This window comes from Seriola dumerili, unplaced genomic scaffold (assembly GCF_002260705.1).
Source record: "Seriola dumerili isolate Sdu_G_001 unplaced genomic scaffold, Sdu_1.0 BDQW01000052.1, whole genome shotgun sequence".
Classification (NCBI taxonomy): domain Eukaryota; kingdom Metazoa; phylum Chordata; class Actinopteri; order Carangiformes; family Carangidae; genus Seriola; species Seriola dumerili.
In genome coordinates this window covers 5,936,329-5,948,902 of record NW_019174307.1, presented here as the reverse complement: position 1 = coordinate 5,948,902, position 12,574 = coordinate 5,936,329, and the positions used below count along the sequence as shown (strand labels likewise).

Genomic DNA, 12,574 nt, shown 5'->3' with positions numbered 1-12,574 from the left:
TCCTCCTCCTCCTCCCACCTTTTGGTGACTCTGTGGCTGCTGATGTGGGCATGTGGGCCTGCCTGACAGAGTTTTGCATGCGTGGCCTGTCTAACTTTTACTCAGATTCAAAGAAAAGGATCCGTACATCCTATCAGAGTAAGTCTGGCCTTCCTAAAGGCTGGGGGGGCTCTGTGTGTGTGTGCGGGAGGGATGGGGAGATGGGGCAGTGTTTTCGTGGGACATACTAAGACAACAGGATTGATAGAGATGGTTGCCATAGAGATTTTGAAGGGATGATGTCGGCTGAAAGCAAAGGGACAAACCAAAGAGATGATTGGAATGAAAGTGGTTGTTTCTGATCTTACAGCAGAATATCATATCTGTATTTTTCCATACAAAATAAACCGGCCTATTCCAGTCATGTCCAGCAGTATGTCCTTTGCAGAAAGAGTGCCACTCCTTTGAGTCTGTTAAGTGAGGGCAGTTATAAATATTATATGATACATTTGATGTATATTTTAACTGAAGAATATTTAGTGGGGTGAATAAAGCCTTGTTCATCCACTGGGCCCAGCGAAACCATAATGTGTACTTTGAGTCAACCATTACAAAGGAATTATTAATTTTATTCCCCAGTAAAGGTTTAATCAGAGTCCCATTAATGCCAGTCATCTGTAAGGCCACTGGAAATGATTGAAGGAAAATTTGCATAAAGAAGTTTTGCCGGAAACTTTGACTAAAGAGAAATAATTAAATTAATCAGAATTTTTTGAACTGTGACAACTCAGTGAGGCTGTTAATGAAGCCATAATGAACATGTCTTAAACACCCCACATTTCTACTCAGACTTGAAGGAAGAAGAATTAGAAATTTCCACATTTGTGTTGTTTTTTTCAAAAATTAGTAAGCATGACTTTTCATTATGGCCTGTGCCTGGTGCATGATCAGATTTGATGTTTGTTCTGTTTTGTGTTCTGATCGTATTTGCCACTTTATCACAAGATGCACTACATTCTGTAGTTGTGCACTCATGTGATTTTTACATTGTATTGCCGACCCATCGGAAATTCAAAACCAAAGAATCAAATAGACTGTAGTGCAGGTAACACATGGATTCAGCCACGCTGTTCCTAGGAGACAAAATGGATTCTTCAAAATCCACTGGGTGGATTTTCAGTAAAGACCTTGGTCCATACAATATCATCCTTTCATAAATAATAATAAAATACTGGGAAATAACTATGTAACTTATTAGATGATAGACCAAGGATTTTCTGATTGTTTCTTGGGCTCTGTGTGGCTGACATCAACCAAGTCTGTACGACCGACAAGATTAAAATAATCTGACAGACTTTGTGTATTCTACTTCTTCTTCTCGGCTGCCATTGGCTGCGGCAGGCCTTACTGAACTCTCTGACAACCAGCAGTCCATTGACATGGAGAGAAGCAAGTCGCCCACTTCAGGTAACCTGCTCACACACACACACACACACACCCACACACACACACACACACCCACACACACACACACACACACACACACACNCTTGGGCTCTGTGTGGCTGACATCAACCAAGTCTGTACGACCGACAAGATTAAAATAATCTGACAGACTTTGTGTATTCTACTTCTTCTTCTCGGCTGCCATTGGCTGCGGCAGGCCTTACTGAACTCTCTGACAACCAGCAGTCCATTGACATGGAGAGAAGCAAGTCGCCCACTTCAGGTAACCTGCTCACACACACACACACACACACCCACACACACACACACACACCCACACACACACACACACACACACACACACACACACACACACACACACACACACACACACACACACACACACACACACACCCAGACAAAGTCCATCTTCCGTGTCTGGAAATGTCTTTTGTTATTTGCACGCAGAAGTTTAGCCTGTGGACACCTCCCCCGTCACCAGAGCATCTTCACTTGATAAGAATGGCAGCTGTTTAACATGACAACTGTCATTCAGCATTGTTATATGGATGTTTTAAAATCAAATTATTGAAGAATTGCTGAAAACCCATTCAGTAAAAAGGTGTTGATTTAATGTTATCAGACTGTTTGGTTGAAGTATATTGTGATCTATCTGATGCATTTTATCACAGCTTCCCGCTGGTTTTCCTTTATTCCATTGCTGTGTAATGACTATATGTTTTCATAAAGGTAAGCAAGAGAAAAAACTTTTCTTACACTTTTCAACTGTCCCTCTTTCTTTTCTTTTCTTCTTTCATGTTTGTCCAACTCTTCTTTTCTTGGACTGAGTGATAAGTTCTGCCACGGTTGTGAAGGATCTGGGAGGACTGAGCCAGAATCTCATGTGCAGAGAGAATAAAAGATAAACAGAGCAAAGGATAGGGGTGGCTCAAGAGAGCAGGCCCAATTACATATATACCATGAACTGATGTTGATACAACAGCTGACAGCAGTGGTGATAACCTACAGTTGATAAGAAGTGGCAGTAACTTGCACCATTTTATAAAATCAATGCTTAAACATCTGAGATTAGATAAGAACAGTTCTCAAAATCATTTAAATATTTATTTTAATCATCCATAATTTATTATAAAAATCTCATTTGCACTGATGTAAGTTCAATATTTGCTGGCACGTTGGTGCGCAGCAGTGCTTGACTGGATGTAGCATTAGATGCTAGAGGATGTGTAATGAAATGGACATGGTTACTTAGAGGGGCATGGGCTGATGAAGCATATAATGTAAATGCCCTTCATATTTGTAGTGAATGTTGTATTAATTTGCCTGCTTCCGGGTTCAGAATCACCCTTAAGAGATGTGATGGTACACTGGAAGTGGAATGCAAGAGGTAAACTTACAATATGAGAGGACTGGCTCGTAATGATTATCACAGACTGAGTAAAGGTGTGATGCAAAAGACAAGAATCTTTGAGATCGTTTATAGTATGTCGAGGTGTGTGCGTGTTTTTGGAGACAGGGCAGATGAAAAGAGAGTTTATGATTGCAAAGAACGGCCGGACAGGATACTAGGGGGGAGTAAATTCAGAACTTAAAGGTCAAATGGACAGAGTGTAAGGGTGAGTACATCTGTGCTTAAGCAGACATGCTGTGTCCTCAAAGCTCTGTCTGCTTTATAGGGTTTGAGTTTCCACAAAATTTACTTTAAACTAACTTTTTACATCTTTTTAAGGAAACAGAGAACAATTTAACAGTATCTTTTTGCATCTCTCAGAAATAACACTCTGTTAAACCTGCCAACAGAAGGAGGATTATCGGAAATTTTGAAACTCTGTGTAATTAAGTTATACTTGTTCTTGGAAAATGTGATCCCAAGGGGGAAGTGGGAGATGTTTGAGTATTAAAAATATCATCTCTTAGAACTAAGCAGAGGTACAGAGAGACAGTGTTTTGTCACAAACAAGGATAGGCCACAGCTGATCTATGAATAATAACATGTCATTAGCTGATGATAAATTCATACATTTATCCTGAGGAGTCTGTCAGTGCTGAAGCATGATAGTGGTGCCATTGTGTGCAAATATTCAATTAGTCTGATGTGTTTTACAGAGAATAGAAGCCCTGAGGATTTTTGTCAACACTAAGTCACTTTGTATGCCTCTGAAAAAATCCTTTGACAATGTTCAGGCCACCAGCATGGCTGTTGCAGTGTAAAGCTGAGATCTGAGCTTCCCAACTGCCTGTACAGGTGGTGAGCCCACTTGGCTCCATGTTGCCTCGTATGCCTCATTTGTCCACGTCTTTGACTGACTCATATTCCGGCTGCTCATCTGAGACACTGTCCATGTGAAATCCTCCCAGAGTCACAGGGACACACAAATGCTTTCTCTCTGATAACATGGCAATTCCTTGAGGGAGGAGTGTGTGTCCATTAGGGGGGAAGGGGAGCTCGGAATAGTAGCTTATCTGATCGGGATGTCTATCAGACACCTCCCTGCGGAGGAGTTCCAGGTGTGTCTGATTGTTTTTAAAGTGTGATTATTTTCGACAGTTTTTGCTCATTCAACATCGTTGTAAATGAGAGCAACCTCAAAAAACTTCTCAAGCATAAATAAAGGTTTGAATGAATGAAAAGTATCCTAACCCAGATAAATAGGTGAAAATAGATGGGCCGAGATATACGTTGTATATTGCACCAACCTTTTCTTTGTATCGACAGAACCTAGTTCTGCAGCAGAGAATAAATCAACAGCAGACTGGTTTGTGGAAGTTTAGTTTTGCTTTTTATCTGTCAGGTGAACTGAAGCCAAAAATTTCTACAAACTGAAAAATGAAACCTTATCCTCTTATGATATCCCAACTGATGCTCATTGACAGATACCACAGAAGTGAAGATCTTATTTCCCAGTAGCACAGTAAGACCAATGTACTTCACCTGCAGGAGGCTAAATAATGTGACTCAACAATGACTCATTTTGCTTTCATAACATTCAGCTGCTCCATTATGGAGGACTGCTACAGCGTTGTTGCATTGCAGAGAATGAAGGCAAAAAGCTTCTTTTTCAAGCCAAATACTAGAATGGCACTCAGTAGAGCCCATACCTCTGCCAAGGCCAAACAATCCCACTCTTGTTTTGTGAAATCCAGATTATTATATGGATCTGCACCAAATTGTACAAACCCATAGATCTCAACACTATAAATATGCCTGAGTCTTTTTACATCAATATCCATAAATTGCTTCTTGACAAATTGGCGTGAAGTGGTGAAAAATGCCTTATCTCACGATGTTAAGGAAAAAGATTTAAAAAATTCCTGGATCCAGCATCGAAATTGAATGGGCTCTTCCCTGGCATACGACCCATCCCTCCACCAGGTTTGTGCAAATTGGTTCTATACTTTTTGCATAATCCTGCTGACAAAAACAACAAACAGACATGGGTGAAAACATAATCTGCTTGGTGGAGGTAATAATGACAAAGCAGAGATATACTTTCACCTCATCCTCCTTTTTTGAGGTTTCTGAAAGGGTGTCCATGTTTTCTTTAGTGACAAGTGGATTTCTTTTAGAGAGATTTTAACGGCAGTGATCATGATCTGTACAAATGAACTGGGCCTGACTCGACTGAGACCTGTCCATGTTGCAAGTCTTTGTTAGAGCTCCAGAGTCATAACCTCAGATTTGAGCAGCTTTCTCGTGTTGTATTACTGCTAATTCACAATGCTGTTTGATGTCTCATTAAGATCTTCAATCATCAACAGCACCTCTGTAGCTTCCTCTTTATGTATTGTGCAGGACACAGAAATCGGCTGTGTAACCCTTCAGCCTTTTGTCTTTTTTGTCTGTTCTGACACTTTTACTCTCCAGCCTTGCCTTTGAGCCCCTTAAGGAGAGCATATGAACAGGATAACAGAACCAGGACAAGATGTTCTTTTCTGTCTTGGCAGGGAGTCTTTCAGCATGGTCATTTTGTCCCATTACAGGCCTGCCATCTTCTAATTAGAGAGCTGGAAGAAAGGAAGAATTATGGAGAGGTGGATAGGAACAGATACAGTGTGTGTCTTGTTCACTAACATTTCCAAAGAGATGGGGAAAAGCAATCAAGACAGAAATGTTAATAATGGTTAATAGCAGTCAATGTCAGATTAAGTCACGCTGATCCAACAGGTTTTGTAGATTTGTGACGGTTTAAAAAATCTTCAAAACCTGATAAGAGTGATAAAAATACATTTAAAATACATTTAAACTGGCTATGGCTGGAGACAAATGAGACAGCACAGCTGATAGTTCATGGTTTGTTTCCTCCTGCTGAATATAAACTTCCACCCTTCTCCACGGCCATTAGAGGCTGTCTGGCTGTCCCTGGCACACCAGGTGTTCTATGTCTGTTCAAAGCCATATACAGGCTGTGGACAGCTTATTAAGGAAGCCAGCCATCGTCCTGATTCACCCTGTGTCAATAACTGCAGGCGTCTCTCTCAGCTCTTCTTTGCACATCTTTCCCTCTCTTTTTTCCTGACCTTTTTTCTATCTTCCTTTTGTCATTAGGCCCAGTAATTGGCCCTTCTCCTCCTCGAAAGCTGTCCCCTTTCTCACCCTTTTGTTGTTGTCTTTTTTTATGTGCTGAGGTCTGTTATTTTGGGGTTATGACTTACATTTCCTCTTGGAGCTTCATCGTATGTGTGGCTGTAGCAGGTTCTTACTTGACCAGGCCCAGCTGGATGGACTAACCAGCAGAGATGCCAGTGATGAGTACCTGACCTGGCAGGATATATTTAGCAGTGGGCACATCAGGGGAGAGATGGGGGAGGTAATAGCTGAAACTTTACAGAGTGTTGAACTGATACCACCTGCACAGCTCCCTGCAACTCATGGTGGTTTGATAACCTTAAGCCCTCCAACATGTTTTTGAATTACTCCAAGGGTATTTAAGATGCATCATTAAGCATGCTATTTTACTGCTGCAACTTAATCGGTTTATTTTTTCTGAATAAGGATTAAAAAAATGTTAGGATTTTTCTGTAAACACAATGATCCACACAACAAGTCGTGATGTGGAGTTACAACTAAAATCATGGTACACTGAATTTAAAAAAAAGTGGTCTAGCTGTTAGATAATACGTTCAGTTAGATTTGGCTGCATTCTGTTCAACAGTATTATCACCACTGCTAAAACTGGGAATTAACTAATTCACACTTGAAGCTTTTTTTGTTGCATAAATGTGAGAGAACCACCCTTTATTTATTTATTTCTTTACTACAACTACCTTCTGTCCAGCCATACTAAATTTCAGACTTAACCACCACAGTTTCAAACAGTATTTGCTCTGCCACATAATGTTGTTTGTCAAAACCACACGTCATCTATTCCTAGTGCAGTTTAAAGTTCTGTGCTTCAGGTGCTACTTTTCTTAGAGCAGTTGGGTAGTCAGCAATGACACACAAAGCTGTTTTCACCCCAGTGACTATGTTTATATTGGATGGGGGCAGAGAAAGAGAATTGGTGGGAGCAGGTAGTTGTTAACAAGGAATTGCATGAACTGTTTGGCTCGATGGTGTTGCCATCTCTCCTGTTGAGTTGCATTTTGTGAACTTGAGTTGTGTAGAATACATAGTTGCAACCGACACAAATGGGGCCTTTGATGACGTATTGTCTGTACTAATTCAGTGTTCTGTTTAGTTTTCTGGTGACAGTTGTCTGTAACTCTTGCTGTCAGACAATATGTTGAAGCGGTCACAAAGTATGTCCGGTTAGCAATAGCTCAAGAGGAATCTTTTCATGTGTGAATTCATTTGAAATATGGGTCTGGTGCTAGTATTGAGACTCTAAGATTAAGCATTTTCATACTCCTTATGTCATGTGAATGACCTTACAGACATAAAGGCTGTAAATAGTCTACACTGGACATGTCACACTAACAGCCTGTCAACAGTGCACGGCCTCTGTCAGTGTTCCCACTGCAGTCAGAAGCTTTTTAGCCACAGTCTCAGATGCCGGGTCACGGACATGAGCACTGGCAAAAAATGTTGGCAGTCTGCTTTAGCTTCCGCTGTTTCTTTTGCATTTTCAATTATGATCATGACTGAAGCAGATGAAGGTAGGAGATGTGGTAGTGTATGTTTGGAAGTAAAAAATCTTACCAGGCACCTCAGGTCACCATGGCATGTGTGATAAATCTTAAGGACTGGCTGGCTGTATGCAGCTGGTGATGGAAATGTCAATGTTAAGTAAAAATGTCTGACTTAGAGATAGAAACACAACATTCGTGGTGTTGTAAAAAATAGTGGTGATCAGGTGTAGTAAAGTAGTAGCAGTAGTAACACTGTTGTTTGTGATAGTACTAGCTGTGCTTGTGAAAAAGTTTGAGTATCATATTGCAGTGGAATAGTGTAGTTCTTAACCTTCCTCTTAACCTTTTTGTTTTCATAACCTCTCAACTGTTTCCCTCCCTGTTGCCTGCAAGACTCTCTTCTCCCCACTTCACCCGCTCTGTCTGCCTCTCCCCTGTTGCCCTGAAAAGTCTGTCTGTTCTGTTGGATCTCCTATTCCAGTTCATTACCCAACATCCCTTCACAATGAGCCACGCGTCCTGCCAGAGCCTGTGGCCAGTCTGAGAGCCAGCCACTGCAGTCCAGTCTTTTACTTACTGGACAATGGTAAGAGGAGGGATGTCTCACGGATCTCAGCCTCTTCATGGACATCCGCTTGTGTTTTTTATTTTATGGCAATAATGCAGCAAGGGGGAGGGAGATCGGATAATTGGATTGTTTTTTGACAGGTGGTTGGTTCGCTGTTGCACCTTGCATGCTAACTCTGCTTCCACACTGTGAGCAACACCAAGAGCAAGACACTAGAAGCCCTTTCATTCCTTACACAAACATAGAAGTGGGAAAGTAATTGATGGCTTTTAAAAAGCTGTGTATGGTAGAATCTTTCATGGTCATTAACCATCAAGAGCAAAGCCGATTTTTCACTTTCTCAAAAAAATAGATTTGTGTAGCTGGAGTAAAACGGAAGATAAGTCAATTGCCACCATTTGGGGTTGATAGAAAATTTTACCAACATCATATGACATAAAAACATCCTATACATTGAGGCAGACAGGCGGTGGGTGGGAATAGGGTCCTTGTCTTTGTTGCTGCACTGGCGACTCCTACTGGATGGTTAGCAGTTAGCAGTAACAAGGACTGCAGTGTATAGGGACTTGGACAATACAAACTGAGAGAAACTGGGGAAATAATTCTCACAAATGAGCAATAAAATGATCAGAAAATCGGATCCTCTCGCATGTCGATCGGTCACAACAGAGTGACCCATCAACCAAGTTGCTTGCAGTGTAAACAAGCTGGCAGGGGTTGTGTTTCTAGGAGTACACTGTCTGATGCTGCTTTGTCAATGTGTTCCATGCATTTGTGCAGACGACTGCTGGTGTTGCATTGTCTCTCTGCCCCAGCTGCGGGGCGGTAGACGTTGTGATGTTTGTTGTATGTGCCAGATCTGGGCCTTGACCTTGGATCCTTCATCATTTGGCAAATGCTGCAAGGCAGGCAGGCTTAGCAAGAGGAAGGGGTTGTATTCCAGCTGGGTATTTCTCCTCTCTGCTCATCAGAGCCTCTAGTGCTTCATTCTCTGTGATGTTAATGATTGTGCCTCCACTGGAACCACACATCTTTGTCACGAAAGGACAACATGCTACTTCACCATATTGTGGTGCTCTGAATGTCTCTAATCGTGTCTTTCTGACTGTGTGTCATTTAAACCCATAATCTCATCTTGTTGTCCTCTTCGCTAACATTCATCACCGTCTCACCTCTCATCTATAACTGCATGGTGCCCACTATGTGGCCGGCTCCATCGCTGATAAAAATGACTTCAGCTTGCTTTGTGCGTTTATCAGTGTTGTAGCCTGATCAAGTACAACATTAGCCCCGTTTGGGATCTCAGCATTCCATATGTTACTATAATTCTGTCAAGACCTTTGGAAACACTTCTCAGTCCAAATGTTTTTTTTCTTTTCTTTAAAGGTATTTTCATCTTCTCACTAGTATCTTGTGTGTATTGTTTGTCAGAAAGCAAAAAGTTTTCTCTGCCATGAGCTAGCACAGAGGAAAAAGAGCAAAGCGGAGCAGCACATTTTATGAAAATGTTGAAAATCGGTTTTGCCCCAGGCAAGCACTCTGTCAATGACGTCATGAAACACCTTTAAAGGTACTGCCCACTGCGCCACCAGGAAAAAAACATTTTACTTTCGCTATAGTTCTGCATCAGGATCACTACGTCAACAAATCATGAAGTAACATATGAAGTGCTGAGGTCACAGAGTCCAACATAAACTGCTGTCGTACATGTGTTATAATATTGTCACATAAACAACAAGATACCAAACTTGGAGTAAGAGGTCATCCGACTGTGAAAATAATGCACATTAATTTTAGTGATAGTACTATTAATCAACACAGACCTGGTGAAATTGTCATATTTTGACACAAAACTATCATGTTGCTCATTCGACCAAAGTTAGTATATAGGTTCAGTGAACATGCAGCTATATTAACCCATGGTAATGAATGATAATACATGCAGTGTTTGTTTGGGTATTCGTATTCACAATGAACATTTTATGAACTGCTAATGTAGCCAGTGAACTGTTAAACAGAGGGACCATCTGTGTGAAGCAGGTTTATTATGAGAACATTTTCTCTGTCATTGTATCTTTAACGCTGCATATTTCATGTGGTTGCAGCAGCATCTGGTCCCCATGTTTTATTATGAAGGACACACACACACACACTCACACACATATGCAGAGCTCATCTATTATCTTATTATTAACACTAATCCAGAAAAGGCTTTACTTGTTCCTATAAGAAAAGAAATGGAAAAAGAAATTAATTGATTGAGAAATTCAGTTAGAATACCATGCCACCCTAATTTCCTCCTCTTCAATAAAGGAAATATATTTTTCCTCAAAATGACCTTTGGTACTGAGCTGCCTACACAGCCCCTCACAGCAAATAAACCATTTGAAAACCATAGGAAAGAAAAAAGTTGATTTAAAGAAAATTTCCTCTGCTGTACTCTTTTCTTTTCTGATATACTCTGTGGCAGAAGGATTGAAACCTGAGTCAACATTTTTTTTCAAAGGAATCACTGATGATTCCTTTGATGCATTTTCCAAATGTAAAGTACAATTGAAATGTTCAAGATTATAAAGAATGCAAATTCATTGTCATTCCACCTGATCTTGAAATTTATCAGGCGTAAAACATCACCTTGTATCTTCCAAAGAAACAATGAAATATTGCCTTCTTTTTGAGAGGGAAACCGACTCATAACATCTCAACTTTGACCTTTGCAGTTCTCTACTTACTGCAAAATGCTTGCAAAATGTTTAAACAAGTTATTTTGTTGCCTCCAGTGTCTGACTGTGATTTTTGTATTGACGCCCTGTGGTGTCACTCTGTTTGTTTGTGCTTCCATGTCAGAAATCCCAGGCCTTCGAAAATACAAAACTGACATATTTCAGTCAAGACCTTGATCAAGGTTGATCAGGTTTTAGAACCGGCACAGTGTTTAACATCCAGAGTAAATTCAAATATGTTCTTCTTGCCTTGTTGCAACTCAACAAGACAATGACTAGTAGTTGTAAGACACACAATGCTAAGTAGTGAAATAACAGAAAATATAGTCCCTGCTCCAAGTGCTTGAATGTGTCACTGGACAATTTTTACTGGGTATTACTGATCTTGTAGAAATAGCTGGGAACACTGGCCTGGGACAACAATGGAGCATGCATTTTGAAATATGCCTGCCATGTGCAACTGCACCAATGTGCATGTTCTGGTTCTTTGTTCATTTTGAGTGATTCCATTTTGTTTGGTTTGAGGTTTTTTTTTTGTTTTTTTTTTTTGCACATTTGTCATTCTTTGACTTAAGATTACACCAACTTCATTATTTTTTTTTTTATTATTTATTATTATTTTTATTTGAAAGGATTAACTGGTGCTTTGTTTCCTATTCTTTTGTTTCAGTAAAGGGACCCGGCAGAAAGTTAAGTCTGCCAACAGATCTTAAGACTGATCTTGGTACGGTAGGCGAAAGCCAGCAGTTTTCACTTGATTTTCTTTGAATCATTTAGTTTCTGTTTTTGTCGTGTTTATTAGACTTTTATGTTGCTTTACTAGTTTTTATTCCCACTCAAACTTTCTTCTTTCAGTTTACTTGTCACTCTCTCCTCCTGTTCAACCAGCCCATGAGAGTGTTGGCCTGACGTTTTCGTCCATTTTGCTCCTTTAATCTGTTTTAATTTAAATCTTTTGTATTTGTTTCTTCTACATTTTGCAAGTGTTTATAAAGGTGATTTGTAACTCATACCCATGTTTAAATTTGAGGCTTTCTATCGCTTTATCATGATTGGACCATCTTCTGATTTTACGCAACCTTTCCTCCATTGACAGCCTTGCTCTACAGTGATTGGATCACATGCTAACTCTCTCATTTTAACTGGATCATTTCTCTCTTAAACAGTCTTCTTTTCATTGTAACTGGATCACCTGCTTTACAGATACTGAGCGTTCCCCCCCTACATCTGCTACATACACATCACAATCTCAGGTTTCCCTTTGCTCTGCTTCTGCAGTGTCACACATGCTGTCCCCTCTAAAAAAACTTCTGCTTCTTTAACACAAAATGTGCCAGTGCTTACTTATTCCCGTGACTCATTTAATAACTTTATTTTATGTGACAGATATAAAAACATGCTTTTGTTCTATTTTATTTTTGAAGCGCTTTTGAAGCTAGATTTAAAACTTAAACTTTGAAGAGAACAGCCATGTATGCCTCAACACACGCTTAGTGTCTGTCATCAACAAGAGAACATTTTAGGCTCATTTCCTGTGAGGTTCAAACTTGTAGGACTCGTAGTAGGACTTGTCAGTAGGACGTATGTTGTCAGTAAAAGGGCAAAAATACTTGTTTATTAGTCTTGTACCTTGTTAGTAGCTACACTATGAATGTGGGTTTTTGTCAACAGTATCATAGAGAGAGAGCGCGTGTGTGAGTGTAAGTGAGTGTGTGTGTGTGTGTCTGTGTTTGCGTGCGCGTGCATGTGCGTGTGTGCTCAGTCTTGA

General features: G+C 40.3%; 1 protein-coding gene across 2 annotated transcripts in view; it reads left to right on the top strand.

The window, feature by feature from the left end:
- stxbp5l (syntaxin binding protein 5 like) overlaps positions 1 to 12,574 on the top strand; it is a 142,687-nt gene that overhangs the window by 115,145 nt on the left and 14,968 nt on the right. Inside the window, exons 19-20 of one of the 2 annotated variants that reach the window (XM_022740793.1) lie at positions 70 to 138; positions 1,381 to 1,446. In XM_022740793.1, coding sequence (XP_022596514.1) covers positions 70 to 138; positions 1,381 to 1,446 — 135 coding nt within the window. The remainder of the gene's footprint in view (positions 1 to 69; positions 139 to 1,380; positions 1,447 to 12,574) is intronic. The other variant, XM_022740794.1, reaches the window with a different exon arrangement.